Source organism: Lissotriton vulgaris, chromosome 4_1 (genome assembly GCF_964263255.1).
Source record: "Lissotriton vulgaris chromosome 4_1, aLisVul1.2, whole genome shotgun sequence".
Lineage (NCBI taxonomy): Eukaryota > Metazoa > Chordata > Amphibia > Caudata > Salamandridae > Lissotriton > Lissotriton vulgaris.
In genome coordinates, this window is record NC_141691.1 from 737424663 (window position 1) to 737450537 (window position 25875).

General features: G+C 40.6%; 1 protein-coding gene across 2 annotated transcripts in view; it reads right to left on the reverse strand.

The window, feature by feature from the left end:
• Positions 1-1379: 1379 nt before the first annotated feature.
• The window catches only part of CDYL (chromodomain Y like), a 245982-nt gene continuing 221486 nt past the window's right edge, over positions 1380-25875 (reverse strand). For both annotated transcript variants that reach the window (XM_086965039.1, XM_086965040.1), the window contains 3 exons: positions 15995-16205; positions 7433-7576; positions 1380-2942 (listed from right to left, as the gene is read on the reverse strand). In XM_086965039.1, coding sequence (XP_086821165.1) covers positions 2784-2942; positions 7433-7576; positions 15995-16205 — 514 coding nt within the window. In that variant the 3' untranslated portion in view covers positions 1380-2783. The remainder of the gene's footprint in view (positions 2943-7432; positions 7577-15994; positions 16206-25875) is intronic.

A 25875-nucleotide genomic window follows, 5' to 3' on the forward strand; every position in this document is an offset into this window, starting at 1 on the left:
TTAAATGGAGAAGGTTAGTGCTAGCTGTAAGTCGAGTATGGATGTGATCAGTACCTAGGAGAGTGAATGTTTCTGATACATGCGGTAAGATGTTATTCATCGATATTTAACTTTCAGTGCCATAGATGGTTAGAGGCGTGGAAATGTGCAAGGGGTAAAAAATTATCAAAAGTTGAATAACCTTGTAGTGTACGGAACCCCATTAGACAGGATGAAACAGAACTGTAGGTTTATTATGTTTTCGTACAGATACCTGTCCCAGAAAGCATTGCTTCAGGTTCCACACCTGTGCATAATCACTGAGGGTATTTACTGGTGCCTGCAGCTGCCGTCATGTCACATGTGCTGCCACTGAAGAGGGCGTTGGCCCGAAACGCGTCTGGCAGGAAAGGGACTCTGTTCGCAGCTCGCGCCCTTGCGCTGGCATTAATTCCTACCTGTAAGTGCATTCCCACCTAGGTGGCAACCTTTTCTTCCATACCTGTTTTTATGTATGATTATGGGAGACATTAAGTCAAGAAGGTGGCCAAATTCTGTCCAGACTACCGAAATGCATCGCCATATCTTTTTGTACTAAATTTGATTAACAGAAGGATGCATAGAATGAGGATTTTATGCAAATCAGGAACTCAGTACATGGATTTGAATGGACTAGTATTGTAGAAAGACTGATATTGTTGTCGCTTATGTTTTCTCCCTAGTCTAAATTGTGATATGTTATGAAAAAAATGCATTGCGTGTTTTTAAACTATGATGGTTTTTGTGTTTCACACAATAGTGATTTTAAATTGGTATCACATGGTCTGCAACATTAAAGATCTAACAAATTTGAGACATTGTGGCACTGAAATCTGGTTATAAGTTACGGGACATCTGAGTGCGGTATGTTGATGATAGTCCTGATTGCCCGAATAGTCTGTTTTTGGAATGGAGTTTCCAAAGGGAGATTTTCTTGACTTTATAAGGCATATTAATGACATGCCAGACAACTTGAATGTAGAGCCAATCTTCTTTCTAGAGATTGTGCTCATACAATACAGAAGATATCTGGGTTGGCTAGAAAAAGCAGACTACAAAATTGCAGTAAGTATGGCTTTCATTGTAATTTTTTTAACATTTCTAAAATACAAGTTTTATTGGCATTAGCAGCTGACCTCCGTCACAAATTCAATATTTGTTACAATAAAGGTTAAATTATATTCTGGCTCAAGATTAGGAATGAGGCCCCATTCAATATTGCTGAGGCTGGCAGCTAAGTCATTAACTAAATGGCTTACAATGACTAGAGGGGACTAACAGACTAAATGGGGACATCCTAATGTGAATTTACTAGGGAAATCCCTTCTGCAACAGTAAACATCTGTTTTACAATCGTAAAAAACATGTTATGAAATATTAGTTTATTTTAAACAGTTTTCACAGCTGCATTTTCTATAAAACTTTACAAATTGTACAGTTCATACTACTCAACATAAAAGTAGGTCCCACCGATGCAAAAATACTGTACCAATGCCAACTTTAGGCAGTTTTACAAACTGTACAGGGCTCCCCTAAGAAGGGAAGTCAGATCCTGATATAAACTTAAAAACTGTACAAAAATAATGTTTTTTTGTAATTCTTCATACATTCGTCATATTGAAAGCAGTCTTCCAGTAACAGTGGATATCTGTTATCAATCAGAAAACAACTCTGGAAGGGAATGCAAAGTAAAGATATGTACAAAGGGAACACTGCTACACTATAATTTTTACATAGCACAGCCTTATAAAATGTAGAGAAAAAAAAGAACAATTAACATGTAATATAAGATACTTTTTGGGATGAAATCTGTATAAGTGTGGCAAAATTTAACTTATTAAATAAAATATATTCTAATGAACCTAAAAAGTATACACAGGCACATAAAAAGATATTTTTGGTGTAATACGTTGATTGAACCTGAAATTGAAAAACTACGTTTTATAAAGAAGCATTCTCACCCAGCAACAGAAGCACTATAGTTAAAAAAATTGTGTAACTGTTGATACAAAATGTAAAACTGATGCATAACTTATAGATATTCATAGATAAGATATTCAGTGATTCACTAATACTGCAAAAAACAAGCTTTCATCCTAGAGACAGTGGTTTCTTCATGCTTACTGGGTAAGAATATGACGTTCTTAAAAACGGGAGAAGCATTTTTTATTAGAAATCCTGAGCACACACATTTTTTGCAGATATGTATATCAAAAGAATATATAATATTAGGGTTTATTTCGCATTTACTGAAGACTTTTCCAGAATGCGTAATTGCTTGAGGTATTTCAACCTTTGTCCACAATTTAAAGGCATAAAGTCAGTTTTTTACTGTATGGTTGAGCATTAAAAGTAAGAGTTGGCAGATACCCATCTCAATCTTAGACTCCATGTGAAAAAAATAAACATTATTCCAGACCTTCCTGTCACAGAGTCCAAAGTCAAAACAATTGATCCTCTCTTCATTATCCTCCTCTTTTGCATTACAGTACTCCATAGAGTCATGAGCTGGTTCCTCAATGAGAATGCTAGAGCACTCCATTTCATACAAGTTTTGTGTGCACTGGGCTGGAAGAAGCTCTGCAATTGTCTTCTATTACAGTACTGAACAGAACGGAAAGTTGTTTTTCCAAATACAGTTCCAAGCTTTTTGGGTTGGTATTTAACTTGCTTCTTGAATTTGAAATATAGTTGGGCACTCCGTCCTATGCACCCAATTAATAAAATTCCAGTGCCATTCCACGTAAGAACATTTGCATAGTCCATCAAAATTCATCAATCTTCCTTTGTAAGTACTTTAACATTGAGTCCATTCCTTGTGAAGAGCCCCACACTTTCTTTAAAACTTCACACTCCCTGTCATTGGCTTGCTCCAATTCATCTTTCATGACATTACGGACTAGAGCTTTGGTTTCTTCAAGTACCTAGATCAAACAACATTATTTTAGTATTCTGTGAAAACATTCATTATAATGGTAATTTGGAAGACTAAAAATAGTACAATTTGCAGAATAAGAAACTCTTGAAAACAAACAAATATATATCTACACACACATAGAAAAACAATGAAAGCAGCAGTAGTTAAATTTAAAATGAGCAGAAGTTCCAATAGAAATATACAAAAATGCCTTTGGTGCTTTATTTTCATTATACAGTAATAACATATGAATGCTTATGTGGTAAGGATGGATTAGGCCATGTAAACTTTTTTACAATCGTGTGTTGTTATGAGTTTAAATTACTTAATTGTCCCACCTGGATACAGTTGTATCTAAATCTTGATGCAAGCAGGAGCACTCTGAATAAAAAGATTCCGAAATATTATAAAATATAACGAATAGTAGGATACAACTCTTGTAAAAAATTAACAAGCATTGGCATAGCCAATAGGTCTTGCCTTTGGGGCCTTTTAAGTGTTTAGCCAGTGCTATTGACTTTGCCATTGTCGTTAAGCTGTGCTGTAGATAAGTGCGACTGCTGTGCAGCATGCTGAAAATTTTTAATAAAAAAGTGTCAGAAGCATCTTTGGTACCTTATATATGACCAAGCAGGCATTATGTACAACTGAACGACCATATTAAAAAAAGTACTTCCAATAAAACATTTCCTCAGTTTTCTTTTGTTCTCGCAATGCTGGCAACTTGTTCCTGCCTATTCCAATGGTTGTTTGTTAAAGCTTTTTTTTGAGGGGGCATAAACAATCGGAGGGTGAAGGTTGGGAACTAGTACCTGTATGCAAACACGTTAGAAGACTCCAGACGCTAGGGGAGAATCAATAGATGCCAAATTCCGAGAGCAGGCTGAGGTGGTGCTGAGCGATGCTGAGGTCGTAGTGGTGGTGGTGTTAATGACTGGTGCGGAGACGATGCTAAGGTGCTGTTGAATGATACTCTGGTCTTGCTGAGTGATGATGTTGTGGTGGTGTACTAGTACAAAGGCGATGCTGAGTGATACTGATGTGGTGCCGAGTGATGCTGTGGTAGCGTCGAGTGATGCTGTGGTGGTAGACAGACATTCTGGATGGAAATTCCCAATTCCATTTGCGAGGGGGGAATGGGCAGTGAGTGAGGTCCAAGAACTATGGCATCTGCCCACCAAGGAGAAGAGACGGTCACTCGAAAATATCTTGTTGTTGTTTTTGCATTTGTCACCCCGAGTGGGATGGGTATGCTCAGAAGTGATTCCCATGCTCTCCAGACCACTGGAGTCAAGGTATCCTGGCTGAAGACAGCTGATAGCCAGAAACCAGTCCTAGGATGCTTGATTCCGGTCTAGAAAAGACATGGCTTGGCAGTTCGGGCTGGACTGTTCCCATGAGGCACAGGGTCAAGGCTGATTTGCATATAGCCATGTCTGAACTGGGGTGGTGTGGAGTGCAAAAAAACGATGGATTCAGGCCCAGATCTTTGTACTGGGGTGAATGTATGACATTATTCTGCATTCTGTCTAGGCGCCGAGTGATGCTGTGGTGGCGCCGAGTGATGCCGTGGCGGCCCAGAGTGATGCCGTGGCGGCCCAGAGTGATGCCGTGGCGGCCCAGAGTGATGCCGTGGCGGCCCAGAGTGATGCCGTGGCGGCCCAGAGTGATGCCGTGGCGGCCCAGAGTGATGCCGTGGCGGCCCAGAGTGATGCCGTGGCGGCCCAGAGTGATGCCGTGGCGGCCCAGAGTGATGCTGTGGCGGCCCAGATTGATGCTGTGGCGGCCCAGAGTGATGCTGTGGCGGCCCAGAGTGATGCTGTGGCGGGCCGGAGTGATGCTGTGGCGGCACGGAGTGATGCTGTGGCGGCCCGGAGTGATGCTGTGGCGGCCTGATGAAGGGCTCCGATAGCCTGAAATGCATTGGGACTTGATCATAAAGAATGGATCAAATTAGGATGTGCAATCTAATATTGATATGAAGAACACAATATCAACAAAGATTTATGCACATTAAAACATCTTTATGCTGTCATCATTTCTGTGCTAATCATCTTTTTGACCAGAACTAGATACATCATTTTCTACCCACACTGCTTGTGGGAAACAGCTGTGCTCTGGGGGGACACCTACTACCCAGGTGGCACTGTTCTCAGTTCTATAAAACCTTTGACCAGAGGGTGATACCCTACATAGCATGCAACAAAACCACAAATGCTCATCATATTGGTGAGCTCAGTCCAAACTCGCTTGCTTAAATGATTAGGAGTTCATTCAAGAAAAACAAGAGCCGCCCTTTCAGCAGTGGGAACTCGGGCATGTATTCTGTAAAGAGAACAGTGGTTCACCTGGAACTCATTAAAATAATTCATTCTTTTGAGGACAATAGGGTCAATGCATCAAATTAATTAACCAAAACAAGATTTTGGTCTAGCCTTAAATGTAGTTTTAATATGCATACCAATGAAAAATAAAACAAGCATTGGCATAGCCAATAGGTCTCGCCTTTGGGACCTTAAATTGTTTACCCATGGAACAGTTGATGTTGCACCAAGGATATTGTGCTAGATAACCAAACACTTATAAGGTCCCAAAAGCGAGACCTATTGGCTATGCCAATGCTTGTTTTTTTTAAGGTAATAACATACATTCTGCCCAATAAAAACACGTACTCCAGGCTCCCAACATTTGGGTTGAGAAAAAAACCCTTCTTGCAATTCCCACATTATTTTCTAGTGACAGCTGTGTAGTCAAGCAAGACCATAAAAAGTGGGAGAGTGGTAGTACTAGTTTAAATATACTGCAATACATCCTCTCCGATTAGACTGAACTTAAACAATAAGAAACTGGCCATCTGGTATAGAAGAAACTTACTGTCAACCTATTCACAGATGACTATGACACAAACAATGAGTGTGCTAAGGCTAAATTTAGTTTTTAGTTATGTACAACTGTATATGTTCACAAAATACACTACTGTTGTTATGACAATATGACTGAAATGAAGAACTTCAGCCTCTCTGTGAAGGCAGAACAATTATGACATTGTGAGTTCTTTCCATTTCAGTTAGATCAATTTCTAAAAGTTATTTTAAAATGTTATCTGTCAAAATTAAACTTTCTAGTGGCTACATCATCCACAAGAGTTACATAACTTACGCTCTGATGTGACAGTATTGTATATGTTGTGTTATGGGAGTGAGGAGGGGCGAAGAATTTTCGGATTTCATTTTTTTCCATTCCCTTTCCCTTCAATGCAGACTTGTGGATTAGGTTCCAAGTGGGAGACCTCCTTACTCAATCACATACAAGTCCATCCCTCTTGGTGGTTAAAAAAGGGGCTCCCTCTTTTCCAGAGGTGGGAGTGGGGTGCACCTCATGCCATAGGAGGGTAAACAGCATACTGTCATGGGAGCTGCGAGAGGGCTACAAAGTACTGCAAAGGCAGTCTGTTCCCTATCCATGGAGACCCCACGGTAAGCTGCTATGCGATCCACCACATACTGCCATGTGGACCCTGCAAATATTCCCACTTGGCTCAATACATACTGATAAGCAGGGGGAGGCAGCACATACTGCAACGGGGTAGCACACAATGTACGTTGTAGTGGCTATGTTGTACTGCCATTTGGGTTCCACTATGTAGTACCATGCAGGCATCACATTAAACTGTCCTTTTTGGGCCACTACAGACTACCATTAAGGCAATACAACATGTCATGGTAGGGTCAGGCATTTGGTGACTACAACAACATTCCAGGGGGGACATCATCATGCCATGAGTGGGACATACTGTGCAATGAGGGGCTCACAACATCATGCCATTGACGTGCAATCCCATCTTGCAATCAAGGCCAGTCCTAACCTGGGGAATCAAAGAGATGTGTGGTTGTCAGTAGTCACTGACAAACCAACATTTCTTGAGGAATAAAGTATACATCTTTAAAAGTGCTGACACCAGTCTCCCTTATTTGAAAGATGCAGGACAAACAATGGTCAGGGTGAACAGAAACAGAAATGAATAACTGAACATGTGTAAAACACAACATGCGTTACAATGTAATGTGTGTGCCCTGGCAGTTAAATCTCAGGCAGCTGGATAAACAAAATTATCAAAGCTGCGAGGAGGACAGGCACTTATTTATGGAAGCACACAACTTCAGCCTCATAAAGGCATGCACTCCTGGCTCCGAACATGTGGGCGGAGCTAAAGGCCCTCTTCTGGTGGTTCTCACATAATTGTCAGGTGACAATAAACAAAGTGTTTGGAAAGAATATTCTAATAGACCTGTAGCACAAGAAGTTTATAATCAATAATAATTTGGAAAGTATCTACTGCTGAAGAAGCTTTGCACAAACAGCATTCATAGAGTCAATAAATATTGACATAAAAGTGGGGCCATTATGAGTAAGATCAACCTACATCAAATGTATGATTCGTATGTAATCAAACACATACCATTTCGTTTACAACACATAAAAATGAATTTGACTTACTACTGGATTGCAAGTCACAAGTTCTTTAATTCGAACCATTACTTCTTGTGTGAACGTCCCAGGCCAAAAAACCTGCGAGACTAAACCTTTAGTACATGCCTCCTGGGCAGTCAATTTTCTTCCGCTGAACAGCATTTCGTTTGCCTGAAACAAACATAAAACGTGATTTTGTTTAAATATCATGAATACTGAATAACTGCAGAATTTAAGAACAATATTAATACCTAGAATCTAATGTAAGAGCAATCTCCTTGTTCCCAAATGTGGGGTTCATGCACAAAAGTCTAGCTACAACAAAAAAAAGATCTTCAGTACATTTATCAACATAATATTCTATAGCTAAACAATGCCATTACAAAGACAAAGAACAAACAAGCAAATATCGGTGTACTCATAAAAAACGAGGTTGCTTTTTCAAAAATAATAAATAGAAACGTTTCTTAAAGTATCAAAGGTAACAAAATGGAGACATTGGAGAGTCTCTCGGCTGCACAAATGTCAGTAACATTTTAAATCTGAAAATGAAATAAGCTTATTACATGTTAGTGTTTCATACACAAAGTATTTTGGCTCGCAGAGAAGCGGAGGTATTGTCATTAGATGCAGGGAGAAGCTTTATATAACTGTGCAAACAGTATTTTCTGCAATGATGTTTTAAGATCATCTGATGGTACAACTCCTCTTAAATACACATATTTTCTGATCATCTTTGAGAGGTAAGGATATGTGTAAATGGAGCAAGCTATGGAATAGGTGCTGGAATAACAGCTTTGGGCAATGAGCAAGAGTTTAATTTGGTTACAGTTGGTAGAATTTAGATTCTTCCGCAAAAACAGTGTTGTAGGGATGGGATATGTTCTTGTCCAAACCGGTTTCTAATATCTAATAATATTCTATGATCTGTACAAACACCTTCTGAATCTTGGTGAGGATGTTCCAGGTGTGGGCTGGCCCAGCCATGCCCTGCTAACAACTGATTATGCTGTCCAGGCAAACACTGAAAACACATTGTTAATGTTGTCAATTTTCTACATTATTGATTGGTAAAGACATTGCAAGTAATAGCAAAAAATGATAAGAACCTGCCCTGATTCTTAACATCCAGGAGTGAGTAAGGTTACACTGCCCTGGCCTCAAATCCTAGTCAATAATAACCCCACTTATGCTACCTGTTTTATATTTTAATTCCAGATTGGGATTACATTACGTTGTCAGATCATGTGTTCTTTCATAATTGTTTGCCCTCAGCAGTCCTGATGAAGGAAAGCTCTTTCAGTTAATTACATCCCTATGTACACAGCTTGGTTGAAGTAAACAATATAAATATATAGGTGTTAATAATTATATGATAAAACAGGATGTAAAAATACAATTGATTGAGACAGTGTTTTACACTGAGTAATTGGAACACCATGACTTAGTAAATGTCAAAGTACAATCACTCTGCCTAGGTCAGTATAATGGTGATTAAGTTATGAAAATCTAATTTTTAAACGGGGTGTTCATCAATTCTTTAATTTAGCTGCAAGGCTGACAGCTGTACTAACATGTTTATGATATATGCTAAACCAGTTATTGTATCAATACAAGTAACTTTTCAAATAGTTGGAGTTATCAGATAAATGTATTCATTTCCACATTGTTTTGGAGTGTCTCCTAACTAAACTTTATTTATGCTAGAAAGTCGATCACAATAATTGATATGTAGGAGAGTATAATGTGTAACTGGTGTAGGGTAGTATGGAATGTCCCTATCAATGAACTGCAAATTATACAAAAGAAGAAAAGGCTTACTTTGCAGACTCCTCGTCTATCTTTGAAGGAACAGCAGAAAATGTGTCCTAAAGGCTTTGTTGAGTTCCTGCTCCAACGATGGGGTAAACATTTAAAAGCGGTCAGTTTCCTGATTTGGCCTTAAGGAATAGTGAGGATTTAAGTGTGCTGAGGAAAATTTGCTTTGCCTCCTGGGAGCGATACAAAAGGTGATGATGGACAGAGCTCTTGAGCAAATCAAACACTCACCCCCAGTCAACTGATCGGGGTTTAATCCATCGCCATTCTTTAGCTCACTCCACCACCCCAGTTCAGACATGGCCATATGCAAATCAGTGTGACCATGTGCCTCATGGGAACAGTCCAGCCCGAACTGCCAACGCCATGTCTTCCCTGGACTGGAAACAAGCATCCTGGGACCAGTTTCTGGCATTTCAGCCGTCATCAGCCAGGCTAGCTTGAATCCGGTGGTTAAGTGAGCGGGGAACTCACGGCTGAGCATACCCTGCCAACTAAGGGCGAACAAAGTGATACAAAAGGGGGTGAGTGTTTGATTTGCTCAAACACTCCGTCCATCATCCCCTTTTGTATCGCTTTGTTCGCCCTAAGTTGGCATTTTGAGAAAGTTTACCTCGAATCTGGGCTAAAATTCCGGGGCGTGGGCTGAGGGATTGTTGAAGGTCCAAAGCTTTAAGTACAGTCTTGAGGCGAGCAAGGGTGCCAAGAGGAGAACGCAGCTCACCGGATTGTTTGGAATACACTCTCCCCGGATTACTATCTTAAAGCCATCCCAGAGGGTAGAGGGGGACTAAACCGAGCCGACGTTCAGCTCAAAATAATTGACAATAGAAGTGCGGATCTCCTCCTGGAAGACTGCATCCATTGAGAGCGTGCAGAGGCAGCCCCAAAGCAAACATGCAGCAAGTGGGAGCTGAAGGCGTAGCTGCATGGGAGCATGGTCGGAAAGGGTGCGTAGCCAATTGTCTGCGGAAGTAACCAGAGAGGCGGCATCCCGAGTGGCGAGCCAAAGGTCCAGACGGGACCAGCACCACCCACAAACCAGACATGCAAGTGCCTTCACGCCAATCCGGATTGGTATGTCTCCACATATCAAGCAAGGAGTGGTCGGAGAGGATCGAGTTGAGCAGGGTGGTGGACTGGGGATGTTGCGCATGCAGACCTGAGCAGTCGAGTGTCTGGGAAGAAGCAAAATTGAAGTCAACCCACCCAAAGGAGAAGGCAAGGACCCAGGGAAGAGATGAGTTGCCAAACATTAATAAGAAATTCAGAGGTCTCAATATTAGGACCATAAATTGCGGCAAGTATTAGGGGGTGTGTGAGAAGTGTCTATTTTAAAATAACATAGCGGCCCTCGAAGTCGATATAAGAATGAGTAGTGTGCAGAGGAGCCCCCTGCAAAGCAGGATGGGGATGCCGCAGGAATAGTTAGAGTAGAAGGACGAGAAGGTCTCATCCCAATGACACAATTTCAACCTGGAGGAGGTAGCAGAGAGAAGGTGGATTTCCTGGAGAAAACAGAGGTCGACCTGGTAGCGTATGAGGTGTGCATGCATAAGGCGTGCTTTACGGTGGTCATGAAATGATGTGGGCCAGGCGTAGCAGAGTGTTAAAAACAGCGAGTGCTGAGTTATTTGAGATGCAATTGAACCAACCCCTTTTGTGACCATTAACAAAGAGCAAAACAAAACAATAAGAAAAACAGGCCTCTGCGAGGAGGCCACATCCCATACCATAACCCCTCCACCCACAACAACCCCCCAATCAGGTTGAGCTACCCATCCCACCCCCTCGGGGTCACCCCAACTGGGAGGGGAACAGTCATGAGAAAAGTAGGGAATCCTCCCAGGGAGATATGGCTCTGCCAGGCGTACACCCCTGCCACTAGGATAGAGTGGCAAGCCACATATAACCGCGGACATCAGGAGCTAGAACAAGACGAACTATAGAACATTCCCGCCCGAGGGAGCATCGTAACAGTACAAATAAGAAATCAGGCAATGATGGTGGCATCGGTGCTATAGAAGAGCAAGGCAAAGAGAGTATAAAATGGAGGTGATCTACCACAGGCAATCAGATACCCAATAACACATTGACATGTGAGTCATGTATAAAGTAAACACAGGTGCGGTTACAACATTGGGCGGCAGACCAGTTAGGTCAGTTAACAACAAAGCAAGCAACCTGAAAAGCAAAAACCGTACCATGAGGTTCGATATAAGTTATTGTCACTCAAACCACCACCATCGGCTAGCTGGGAACTGGGTGGGGTGGAGCGGTGCTGTTTATCTTGTTTCTTAGCATAGGCCAGGGCTTCTTTTGGCTCTGTAAAGATGTGCAAGGGGGGGCCTTGCTTGACTCGCAGCTTGGCCGGGTAGGACAGGAAGTAGGAGATGGCTTACTTCTGGAGCAGCCGTTTGGCCGGGAGAAACTCACCTCAGGCAGCCTGCACCGCCAGCTTGTTAACAGAATAAAAGGCATGAATTGCCTTGGTGACGAATTTCACCCTTCTCCCTGGGCAGCACAGTGAACTGTCACAAACCCGAAAATTTAGCAATTCAGCGATTATTGGATGAGCGGGCAAGCAAGGAGCAGGTCGCGGACCCGAAGAGCGGTTAATGAAGACATTACCAAATAGGTCACGCAGGAGTTGCTCAACAAAGTCCTCCATTTTGGAAATGGAGGTTCCGTCTTGACGTGTCAGTCCACGCTGGTGGAAGGCCAGCTTAGGCTGTTTGGGGTCTGCTTTCTCTATACCCAGGCCGCCACACGCACCACCAGCACCCCAAGGAAGCAGCGTGATGAGATTTCCTGAGGGGAGGCGGGACCAGCAGGAAACTCAGCAGTCGCAGGCAGCACTGTGGACAATGCAGCCGACACGTGCCACTAAACAGGAGGTGGAACAAGAAGGGAACAGACCTGAGACGCTGCAAGCATTGGCTTATACAGGGGGCCAGCACCGACCCCGCCGCCAGGAACAGTCAGTGTATGAGCCTGATGGTGCGGCAGTAAGTGGTAGCTGGTAGGGCCCCCAATGTGCAGCGGACCCCAGAGCATGCAAGGGGTGCAGCAAAATATAGGTCACAGCGGCAGCACTGCAGGAAGTCAAGGCCTCAGAAGTAGTCTGGGACTGGTGCAGCAGTCCAGGCAGCAGTATCGGCAATCCCAGGGTGGGCTGGCACAAAGCTTCAAGCCAGAGAGGCAAGATGGCGGGGTCTAAATGGGAGGCCAGCGAATGGAAAAACAGCAGGCAACGGGGAGACACAGGAGCAAGCTGCCCACGAAACGGGGCTCAAATCAGCGCCAGGGATTGAGCAGGGCAAATAGAGCACTAGAAGGCCCTCAACCATGGAGGAATTAGCCCGGGCCCCACGGTACGGCTCACGTACCCTCAACCCCATCACAAGCCGCCCCTATTGCAGAGCCCCCTTACCGGACCGGATGGGCAGTTGGACACCAGGAAACAGCAGCGGGCAGCCACAGGTCCAGCGAAATCGCGCAGGCAATCCCTCAGAACCACGTTGTCCCGGCACAGCCTCCGACTGCGCTCTGCCAGGCAGGCCCGGCAGCCACGCGAAGGCCAGAGGAACTTGACAGAAAGCGGCGTGGCGGTGGAGACGGGCCCCCGCTGAGGGATCTCTAGTCACCCCGCGGAGCAGGGGATGAAGAGCGCTGAGGTAGGAGAGTCAGCTCCGATGAAATCGGCAGGATGACAACGGATTTAAGGCTTGGCCGGCGGAGCCCACTTAGAGTGCGGCCATCTTGCAGCCGGCTAAGCCACGCCCCGCCTAGTAACCCGAAGTTTGTGGTAATATGACATTTCAATTATCTTTTAATTCTGGTATTTGTGGAAACATCTGTAAAAGTAAAAAACTCAAACCTATGTTTCTTAAAGATGGGAGATAGATTGTGTATTTTATAATTACTTTTTTTGCCTTCGAAGTACTTCTACCAGTTTATTTACTTCAACAAATTTGATGCTTTTTTGATTACTTAGCACATAGATGGACATCTGTAATAATGACGTCCCACACAAGCTGAAGGAGGACTAGGGGCATATAAGACTGCCAGTGTTGCCCATGCTAAGTAGACTATGCTGTATAACTAAAAAAACATTATAACCATTATAGTAATTTATGCAATGCCTCATACAGAGATGCAAGCACCTAAAGAGCAATAAAAGTTAGAAGTGATGTGAGTTATGTATTTCACATACAGTTCCCTTGCTTTGCTTTGACTCAGCTCAGATTATTTTAAAACCATCCATGATTCATTAGTTGTGTTTAACGTGAATGATATTTTTTGCTTGTAAAAGATTCGAACTTGTATATTCATGCTTTTTTGGACTGATCTTCTTTCACTGATGCTTAATTATGAACAGGATAGAGGCAGTAGATGCTGAACTATACCCTGTGACTCTTATCCAAGCAAAAGCGTTGTTTGTGCAATTGGAAGCAGACAATTTTCCAGAGAAATTTCCACTGGTCAGGCCAGATAGATAGACACCATTGGCTGCAGCAACTGCTGAAGTGAAATATCCCCATTTAATGCCCTATTTCCAGTAACTCTCGACATGAACTTTGAAAGATAATACTGCAATACACTGCCTTCAATCGTAACTGAAAAAGCTCCTCAATGTTATCTGACCTAAAAAAATTGAAAGTGGAAAGACTAAACAAGCCTTCACTGGAGTGAGAAGTGCTTAAACACAAGTATACGATAACGCTACAAATGAAACATTTAAAAATTGCTATTTAAATGTATTTTAAGCTTGAAGAGGACTAGTATGAAGACCAGACAATTGGCAAGAAAAGTTCAAATGAAAGTGCAGGCTAAGCAGTTGAGAGGACTATGACAAGTATGACTGGAAAGCTTTAGCAATGAAAAGAAATTATCTTTATCCATCACTATAGAAGCATCTGCCACTGTAATTAATAAGAGTGATTCAAAATGTGCCTACTTAGCATTTGCTGTGAAATCAAAGGTTTACAAATGGGAGATTCAATAAGTGGGAAGCTTTAACGTTAAAGGGGATGTCTTTAACAAAACTTGACCACCTGTGCATCTTAAATGTACAATTTATACAAAATAAGTACATGAATGACAAATCTTAGAACTAAGACAAAACACTGGAAGCATGGAAAAAAGGCAATCAAAAGTGGAAAAAGAGATAAAAAAACCGCATTTAAACCAAAGTTGTGCGAACTGTGATAAACAAACGAAGAGGTAGAGAAAGACATTTTTACATTAAGTTCCTACAGAGCAGTGTTTAGCTACAGCGTTCAGAGCATTTCCCCCAGGTGTATTTAAATTCAGATATTTCGTTTTTGGACTAGCAAGCATTGTATTTGAGATTCGATGGTTGAAACAATTACTCTTGGTGTCAAGAGAGTAGCTGTTAATTCTTCCCTAGCTTAGAATCACTATGTTGTCTGGAATTAAGGCTTTCAAACCAACTCTGCATGTCTCTTTGCAAAAGATTCAGCTGAAGACATTGTGGACTGTATTGTAGAGATCCTCAGTCATCAACCAATGGCAATGCTTAGATCTCCATAAGGTAAAGTACTCAGCCTTGCTTGGCCTCTTCCAGCTTGTTAGAACAATATGTTGCCTTGTGTTGTGTACATTTGGGCTAGGTGGACTATTCACACTTCCAACAGATTCTCCCTGAGACCCAGTTTTAGAATCGGAAGGTGAAAAACAATCTATTCCTACATGTTCTGGTCTGGGACTACCATGGAGGAGACTAAATGGCCGTCAGACTCAGCAAGTGTTACCAGTTTGAGTGTTGGCTCTAATGGTCTACTGGATACTCATGTACTGGCCTTATTTTCAGATGAAAATGGAACACAAATATGCCCAAGAGAAAGTACATCTGAGGCACCTTTGAAAGGCATTCAACATAATCGGAACTCCTTGTTCTTAACCACTAAAATAGTTCGAGCAAAAAAATGAATGTGTAGTTCATTTACTGTGGCCCAAGGCAGTCTGTTGTTAAGCTCCTTCTCAGCACCAAGATTTAAGTAAGAAGTCAAGTTCAATGTAAAGCTCCAGCAATTCCATATTACAAACACTCATGGTATTTGGGAAGAACTGAACATCATAGTCATCTGCACTGGATATGGATCAAGGGGTAGAGTCAAGTAACCTAAAATATTCTGGAGAGAAAAAAAACTTTTAATTTTCACTCTGCTTTGGCTGAAAAGGGAGTTTGGAATCTTGGTTTTAAGCATTCAGCAGATGTTTTGATTGTGCATTTCTACATTATGATTTCACAAAGTAACGAATAAACATTTTGGAGAGGTTATAAATGTACCAACATGGACACGTAATGTGAAAATGCAGGCTCAGCCATAAACAAAAAAAAAATCTGAACAACCCATCAGAGAAAATGGCGCTATCTTATTGTATTATTTTATTTGAATTAGTAGTTTGTAGGTTTATCTTGAAAAATTACAAAAATGACTAATACACTAATTCTCTATTCGAAAAAGTATCCAACGACCAGCTTTGTAACATGAGCTTGATAAAAATGTGACTGCTGTGACTTGCATTCACAGAAAATGCTCATCATCCTGTATATTTGAATTAAAGACTCAGAATATTCAGAGGATGTTCTTGTTAAGCAGTGCTGTCATACAATGTGATTATGATCTTCAAATAAATATCTATTTGACAAGTATATGTAGTAAAGCCAACAAATGCTTTAGGAAACAGTCCAGTTGAAGGCTTTGAATCCAAAGGCACTAAATGGACAACATTTTTACTTACAGAAGGGAGGCCCATTATTTTAGGAAATGTAAGCGATGAACATCCATCAGGACTCTGCCCAAAAGTAGTGTATGGGGTTTGAAACCAAGCTTTTTCATTTGCCCACACCACATCACACAGAGGTAAAATGGAGACTCCTAGTCCAATGGCTGGTCCATTAACTGCTACAACGATGGGCTTCTTAAACTGAATGAAAGTGTTCACAAAAGTCCTATAAGACAAATTCACATTAAAATTGTTAGATTTAAAAGGTCTAGTATCAGACATAAATATACGAACTGACAACATTGTTTTAAATACATGTGAATGAAAATGAATACTGTAAAAAGATACCCAAGATACAATCATTTAATTGATAATTTAAGAGTTTATTAAAGACGTTAACATCAATAGCACTGGGAAAGTAAAATTAAGATTACCCTAAGGGCTTGAGTGTGGAATCAAAGTGATTTTTTAATTAACCACCACTATCAATCCCCAATCAACAAAACATGAACACAAATATGGACCATGACAAATGCACGAAGGCATGCGTGCAACTGGAAATTTCAATTTTGTTTTTCACAGCTTTACCCAAAGGCACTCACTTATGAGAATAGAGTGGTCCATGGCCTCAGTGACTGGAACGTGGCACTGCAGATTTATCTAATGTTTTGACATGTTTCAGTATACTTCAACAACAGGTTAAGCAGACGGGTATTTACTGAATTTATATTGAATGAACCCAAACTTAAACAAGAGACATGTACATAGAGCTAAACTGATTCCTTGCTCAGGTTTAAATATAGTGTTAAATCTTGAATTAGACTGCTTGTGAAGGAATATTAAAAGATAGGAAGCAATAACGGCAAGCCAAAATTTGTTTTCAACTGCACGTACTGCTGATAGAACGTAGGAAGAAATGTACATTTGCAGGCAAAATTCAGACTTGCTCTTAATAATTGGATTTACATTGAAGAAAACTGTTTTCTCAAGAACACAGATTGTGGATAACCTGCTTTTATTCTGCTGCAGTAAAGTTAGAGTTAAATCTGACATGGACTGAAACACAGAGATCCAATGCCTCCTTACACTGACAAGGCATATGTGTGTCACACATTAAGAAGGGTGATAAGATGATGTACAGTGAAACGCCCAACCCCAACCGTAGATGAATGTATCTCAGCCAAGGCATGCATTAGAACTCCCACTAGCTAGTGAAAACTCAAACTGGGATTTGAAACAGCCACAGAGCATTCGTAATCTACCTATTGCTGCTGAAAGAAGCTAGGCTAACCATATGATTCTGGTCTCACACAAACAGTACTGTAATGAAAAAGTCATTTTCTAAAAAGGAACTGCTAACTTTATTCAGTTGACAAGTGCCTACTGGAAAAGATTCCCAACATCTGGTCAATACATGATATGGTTTAGAAACAAAACAGGCTGAGCTGGAGAACTAAAGCTGGATCAAAAAGATATTTTTACATGGAAGACAATGATAATGTGAGAGTTCACAAGTGCCACAATATCATATTCCTAACGTTTCAAATGAAACTGTATTTTAATATTAATAACCAATATTTGCAAGCAATATTAAAACACACCAGAAAACATCTTATGTGTTGCAGAAATGCAATAAACAGGAAATCATATTAACCAAACAGTTTAAACGTGCAATGACAACACAATTATGCTAGATAAGAGAAACAGAAGTAACAAAAACAGCAGCTTAGACGAGCTTCAAACTTCCATTATGAAAAAGAAGACAATTGGTTAACTATAAAATGTCAAACTGCAAAGTAGGATGGCAGAAAACTATCATAAGGTCTTGAAATGCAGCAGTATTCGTTATGCTTAGTCATGTATGGCTAAAGTGGTTTCAGTAAGGATGCATATATTTACGACTGATTTATCTAATGTCGATAAAACGCAAAAATGCTTTTAACTGTAAAATACAAAATCAGGTCTGCTTTAAGAGGGTAATGTGAAAAATGGTTTCAGAAAGGGTAGCACCGACACAAGTAGTGTGGGTGTCTCCTGGGGCACTGACTTAAGTGCTGGGAGCTTCCAGCGAATGTTTATCAATAAAGTTATTCTTGAAAGACGTTTCTTGTTTGTATCCAAAGTATTTTATTCATACTTCTCATGGAAATTCAATGTTTGTTCAAATTTTCTCAACAATGTAATTCTTCATTTAAAATAAATCACAACAATCCTTCCAATGCATTTCGGCACTAGGCCTTCATCAGGGAAGTCTGTAATGCAAAGAATATATGTATAACTCCTCTGTGTCACACACAATGTATTATATTCAATATCAACATATATTTAACAAGATACTAGAAATTCATATCGTAACCACATTTCAATGATAGTGTGAACGATCTGAATTGGTGTTCAAAGTATAATAACCCATTGTTTCATGTAAATGATAATCTAAACTTGACTGCGAAATTATGTCAAAAAGTCGCTCAATAACGTGTAAATAATGTTGCGCGTGTTGTTTTAAATAAGGCAGATAATTACACGCACCGATATCAACCGACTTCTCTGGCCAATGGAAGTTAATGCTGAGGGAGCTCGCTAAATGGAATGGATCATAGAGACAATCCTATGTTGCTAAAATGCTGCCACAGTAAACGTATAATCGTAAGAATAATGATACAATGTATACTGGCTCAGAAATACTGTTGCTATGATTCTAGTTTAGATTCTTACCGGGTTTCGATTGGGACTGCTTCCGATTACGAAGCTGCCGCCATAGTAAATCACGCGGGGAAACCAGCGTGTGACGTATATAGTTTGGGAAAGACGTGATGTTTTACCGTATCGCGAGAAAACACAAAGTAAACACTGAAATTAAAGGGACCTCTCTCAAATAAGGTATTTTGAATATTCCATGTGAACTCGGGTGAATATCGGATAGTATGCTAAATTATAAGCAACATATCTGCATTTAGTAACCAGTGTAGTTAAATAATGGAATAACCTTTAATGTTAATTCCTAAGTGGGTGGCGTATCTGTAAGATTAAGGGACAGTAAGTCAAAGAGCATCTGGTTAGATACACAAAACATTAGAGCTAAAACAAATAATTGATGAAGCGGTTATATACAAGGTACAAAACAGCGACTAGTCAGCACTATATGTTGAAAGGTACAAGAGTCTATAATTGCAATGTTCATAAATAGCAGCCAAATTCTGTCCGTTCATTCAATCCTCTCGGTTTCAGGGTTTGTACGAAATATATCCAATAGTTCTCTCGCTTCAGTAGCGCTTTCTTATTATCTCGGTCATGACTTTTTTCCACCACTTCCAATATGCAGGCTTTTAATTGGCTTATTTGGTGATTTGCCTCAATAAAGTGTGTTGCCACCACTGACTTAGGTGCTTTAATCCTGATATTACTTTTGTGCTCATTGAGCCTTACTTTCAGTTTACGTTCCGTTTGACCAACGTAGGCTTTACTACATGGGCATTTAATCATGTATATTATGTTGGTGGTAGCACAGGTTGCGTTTACATGTAGATTTATTTTATGCCCTTTCATGGGATGGTTGATGCTCTTGCCTTCAATTATATTATTGCAGTTGCTGCAGTTTCTGAAAGGAATTGTGCCTTTAAAGTTTACTTTTGGTCCTGTCTTCGGTGCCTGTTTTATGATTTCTCCCAGGTTTTTAGCCCTATTGAATGCAAAAACTGACATTTCTGCGAAGATGTTTTTGAAGTCCGGTTCTGTATGTAATAAAACCCAATGTTTTTTGATCGTTTTTTAAAATTAGGGCTCATGGTGGAAAATTTGCTGACACAGGTGATTTTTACTTCCTTTTTAGTTTTGGGTGCTGTAAGTAAGATATTTTTATCTTTGGATTGTACTCTTTCCATAGCTGATTTTAGGATCGACTCCGGATAGTCTTTGTCTCTGAAACGTTGTACCATTTTATGAGCTTGCATCTTGAATTCCTCTGGGTCTGAGACTATTTTTTTTATTCACAATAATTGCGAGTACGGTAAGTGGTGCTTCCATGGCGATAGGTGGAAACTCTGGTAGGTTAATAGATTATTGCGGTCAGTCTTTTTGGTATATAGGGTGGTTTCAAACTTGTTCTTTTTCATTATGGTAACATCCAGGTAATTGATTTGGTTTTCATTGGTTTCGTATGTGAATTGTAAACGTTCGTCTACTTCGTTGAGTTGTTTGATGTTAGTGATCAGATCTTCTTTTGCTCCTTTCCATAAAATGAATATATCATCTATATATCTTGGGTATAGACGTAGGTTGTTTTTCCATTGGTTATGTAGAATGTGTTTATTTTCATATTGGTGCATGCAAATATTGGCATACGAAGGTGCTGCCGAATTGCCCATAGAAGTTCCTGACTTCTGAAGATACCATTTGTTCTCCCATTTAAAGTAGCTGTTCATTAAAGTGAAATTAAGCAGTTCCATAAGGAACACTTTCATTGACTCTTCATAGTCCATTTGTAACAATGCTTCTTCCACTGCCTCTATACCCAGTTGGTGCGGTATAGAGGTATATAGAGCTTGGACGTCTATTGTACACATAATGATTTCTTCATCAGGTTCTAGATTGATGGTAGCCAGTTTATTCAAAAAGTCGGTAGTGTCTTTGATGAATGAGCTCATGGTGTTAACAAAGGGCTGTAGATATTTATTTATTAGTTTACCCACTGGTTCGTGAACACTTCCGCAAGTAGATACTATAGGTCGGCAAGGAGGTCTGACTGGATCCTTGTGAATTTTTGGTGTAAGGTAAAATTTAGGAGCTTTAGGATAGTCAGTGGTGAGATATTTTTCCATTTTTTCATTTACAATTCCCTTTGTTACAGCTTCCTGAATGATTTTTTGTAAAACTGTTTGTATCTCTTTAGACGGGTTACACTCCAATTCCATGTATGTATTTTCATCCTGTAAGTGAAGTGAGACTTGCGAATTGTAATAGTCTATGTTCATTATAACCAGAGCCCCTCCTTTATCCGCGCTCTGGCAAATTATGGTGTTATTGCTCGCTATTGATTGTAGTACTGCATTTTCTTTTTGTGAAAGGTTTTTAGTTTTTCTCTTTTTTCGGTAGTTGATTTTAGACAAGTCTTGTTTGACTAACCGTTCAAATAGGTCTAATGTCTTATGACTAAGAGGCGCCATGTAGGTACTTTACAGCACCCAAAACTAAAAAGGTAGTAAAAATCACCCGTGTCAGCAAATTTTCCACCATGAGCCCTATTTTTAAAAAAACGATCAAAAAACATTGGGTTTTCTTACAGACAGAACCGGAATTCAAAAACATCTTCGCAGAAATGCCAGTTTTTGCATTCAATAGGGCTAAAAACGTGGGAGAAATCATAAAACAGGCACCGAAGACAGGACCAACAGTAAACTTTAAAGGCACAATTCCTTGCAGAAACTGCAGCAACTGCAATAATATAATTGAAGGGAAGAGGATCAACCATCCCATGAAGCGGCATAAAATAAATCTACATGTAAACGCAACCTGTGATACCACCAACATAATATACATGATTAAATGCCCATGTGGTAAAGCGTACATTGGTGAAACGGAACGTAAACTGAAAGTAAGACTCAATGAGCACATAAATAATATCAGGACTAAAGCACCTAAATCAGTGGTGGCAACACACTTTGAGGCAAATAACCAAATAAGCCAATTAAAAGCCTGCATATTGGAAGTGGTGGAAAAAAGTAATTACCGAGATAATAAGAAAGCGTTACTGAAGCGAGAGAACTATTGGTTATATTTCTTACAAACCCTGAAACCGAGAGGATTGAATGAACGGACAGAATTTGGCTGCTATTTATGAACATTGCAATTATAGACTCTTGTACCTTTCAACACATAGTGCTGACTAGTCGCTGTTTTCTACCTTGTATATAACCGTTTCATCAATTATTTGTTTTAGCTCTAATGTTTTATGTATTTAACCAGATGCTCTTTGACTTACTGTCCCTTAATCTTACAGATATGCCGCCCACTTAGGAATTCACATAAAAGGTTATTCCATTATATAACTACACTGGTTACTAAATACAGATATGTCCCTTATAATTTAGCATGCTATCCGATATTCACCCGAGTCCACATGGAATATTCAAAATACCTTAGTAGAGAGAGGTCCCTTTAATTTCAGTGTTTACTTCGTGTTTTCTCGCGATACAGTAAAACATCACGTCTTTCCCCAACTATATACGTCACACGTTGGTTTCCCCGCGTGATTTACTATGGCGGCAGCTTCGTAATCGGAAGCAGTCCCAATCGAAACACGGTAAGAATCTGAACTAGAATCATAGCAACAGTATTTCTGAGCCAGTATACATTGTATCATTGTTCTTAAGATTATATGTTTACTGTGGCAGCATTTTAGCAACATAGGATTGTCTCCATGATCCATTCCATTTAGCAAGCACCCTCAGCATTAACTTCCATTAGCCAGAGTAGTCGGTTGATATCGGTGCGTGTAATTATCTGCCTTATTTAAAACACGTGCGACATTTACACATTATTGAGCGGCTTTTTGACATAATTTCGCAGTCAGTTTAGATTATCATTTACATGAAACAATGGGTTATTATACTTTGAACACCAATTCAGTTCGTTCACACTATCATTGAAATGTGGTTACGATATGAATTTCTAGTATCTTGTTAAATATATGTTGATATTGAATATAATACATTGTGTGTGACACAGAGGAGTTATACATATATTCTTTGCATTACAGACTTCCCTGATGAAGGCCTAGTGCCGAAATGCATTGGAAGGATTGTTGTGATTTTTTTTAAATGAAGAATTACATTGTTGAGAAAATTTGAACAAACATTGAATTTCCATGAGAAGTATGAATAAAATACTTTGGATACAAACAAGAAACGTCTTTCAAGAATAACTTTATTGATAAACATTCGCTGGAAGCTCCCAGCACTTAAGTCAGTGCCCCAGGAGGCACCCACACTACTCGTGTCGGTGCTACCCTTTCTGATTTTCATTATACTCCTGATCGGGGAGTAATCCTAGGAGCACGATATACTGAATTATTGTATGGAATTAACCTAGCAGTGCACAGCCAATATCTGTTATAGTTTAGAAAAATGGTTTCAGACACTACTTCTACCGTATCTCACTGCAAAATGTAGTCTTTGTCAAGAGGAGAGCAATGATATCAAGCTGTTTGCCAACAAAATGTAACCCCGCAAAAATTCTAACTAAAACCAAATTTTCGAAAGCAACAAAATTCAAACAAGCCGTGGGGTCTTTTTCCTCATGAGCATAAAACAATAAGTAATTATTAAACCATTTTAACTTCTTCACACATGGAAATCATCCCAGCAGTAAGTCACAAGCACATTACAAGGGCTGGCGTCGCTCATATTCTGCCATTTTATCTGTCACAAGTGACAACTACACACATGGGTACCAGTGCTGCCAAGTATCACGCATCACCTGTGACACTAACGCATTTCAGTGCGGTGATCCGCATCACCGCACTGAAATGCTTTGTCACGCATTTTCAATGACACTGAAACTGGCTACAGTGCTGGTGTTAGCGAGCCGGCTCTGCTGCTCCAGAGTTGCTGCCAGCAGCTCTCGCAGTGTGGCTCACAGACAGTTAAGTTCTTGTGAGTGCTGGCTGCAGTGCTACAATATTACATTTGCGGCCTCAGCTGCCTTCCAGCCTGGCTCCATTAATTAATTAATTCCCGGGCCGCCTGCGGTGCCGCGCGCCAGGGTGTCTTCTGGCCCCAGACTCGGCCGATGAAACACCTCATGGCGGGGCCCGCACATAAATCCGGATGTGACTTCACGCGGGCCTTCAGCACGTGAGGTCACCAGAGAAGGAGCGGCTGGGGATTCGTAGTATTCTGAGAGGCCTCGGCCCAAGTAAGTGCAGCCTGCGTGTGTGCGTATATTAATAACAGAAATGCCGACTGATGCCTCGACTCGTGACCAGAGCCCTCTAGTGCTTCTCTCGCAACTAAGTCATCCGTGGTGGCACTTACTGTCTTTACATGTAAAGGCCTGAGTTTCAGCCTCTCCTGGGAGTCCTTGCCCTCGCCTCCGGTCCAACAATTGAACTTTCTTGCAGTTCCGACCCGAACGCCGGCCTCACTTTAGCAGAGCCGGCCAGCCCTGTACTATCTCTGTGACAGGCTGGTGTGATCGGCAGTAAGCTCAGCTCGTTAAAATATGTTCATTTTAGGTTAGGCCTTGCTGTGAACAATGTGTGAAAATAAATGCCCGGTGCTGTAGTTGCGGCGGGTAGAGTCAGCTGAGGCATACTGTTGTGTTGACTCTATTTAATTTGATATTTCCAGTTGAAGAGATCCATGTTTGGTGCCACCTATCACATTCTTTTTTGGGAGGCTCAAGTAGGCCGGGATGGGTCCTACATGGGACAGAGCGGACTGGAGTCCAAACTAAGGCTCTGCAGGCAGCATGCTAATTGATTGCCAGAACGGGCGGGGGGGTGGAGGTGGGGGGGGGGGGGGTTGGGGCACGGGGTGGGAGTCGGCGTGGGGTGGCTGAGGCAGGATGATTTGTTAATTGTGTTTCACGGCAACACAGGTGTTTTTCCTGCTTCAGCCTGTGCCCCGGCCCCCGGATTGTTGCTTTCTCCTGGCAACACTGGAACAAAGTTCTTCACCACACAAGGATAATTATTACTCTTTCACCATCCACGAGCCTTGTTTGCATTATATTCTGCATCTATTTATTGTTAAAATAATCAAGGTATCAGCTAGTCCGTTTACACTGACAGAGTTACATAACCGATCTTAAAAAAATCTTTATTTTCCAAAAAAGGAAGTTTTCTCTTTTGAAAGAGCTCAGCATTCTTTTTGATCTTATTGCACTAGCAACCAATAATGCCTGCGACTGAGTGATGGTATAACCAACCTAGTTACATTTGCTGTGCTATTCATTTTTCTTTTTTATGCTAGGGCAGATCATGAATGAGCAGATCAATGATATCATCTACTTAACAGCTGCAGCTGCTGTGCCTGCCTACCCTCCGATACTGAAAACTGTAGACACACAGTCTGTGTCTGTTTAGTGCCCTTCCATTTCTGGTGTTTTACAGAAGTTTTAAGATAATCTTAGAGTTTCTCGTTGTTCACATGGGGGTAATTTCTGATATTTAAATGTTTTCCTTGTCTTCATTGCTTGATTTTGCTCGCAATAAAGTGTCACTCATGGTCCTCGTAATGTCACTCATAATTACTCTGAAATTATGATAATGTAACACATAGCAATCTGAAACCTTGGCAGCTATGGGGTACCTCCAACTCGTTAATCTCAGTTGCCACAATATTCTACATCAACCACCTTGAAACAAGTTAATAATCTAGATATGCATAAACTAAGTTCAAGCATTTGTTTTGATAATAAAAAATGGAGTAATTCATGTTTTGTTACCCCACAAAGTCAAAATGTCACAGAAACAAGTTTTTTCAAATATCCGTGGTCAGCCCCCTGATTAAAGTTTAAATTGAAATTCTTGCTTCTCTGCCTTTAGTAAACACCAAACTACATCCCATGATGTATAATGGCAAGACACAAACAGTAGTGTTTATCGCTATTGTGTGACCTCGGATTTCCTAATAGCAACTGTGGCAAAACAGGTTTTCTACGAGGTTGGCTTATAATTGATGTGTATCTTTTTACTCTGATAAATATTTATCAAATATATATTTTATAGTAATTTTATTAAATTATATATAAAGGCAGATCAAAAATATAATCTCCCCAGTTCTAGGAGATTATTAAATCCATTATCTTTCATTCTCCATGTTGTTTATTGACCTAACTGGCTCCTATTTCTCCCCAGTTATCATTACTTCGAAGCATTTATCAGGATCTTTGAAGCG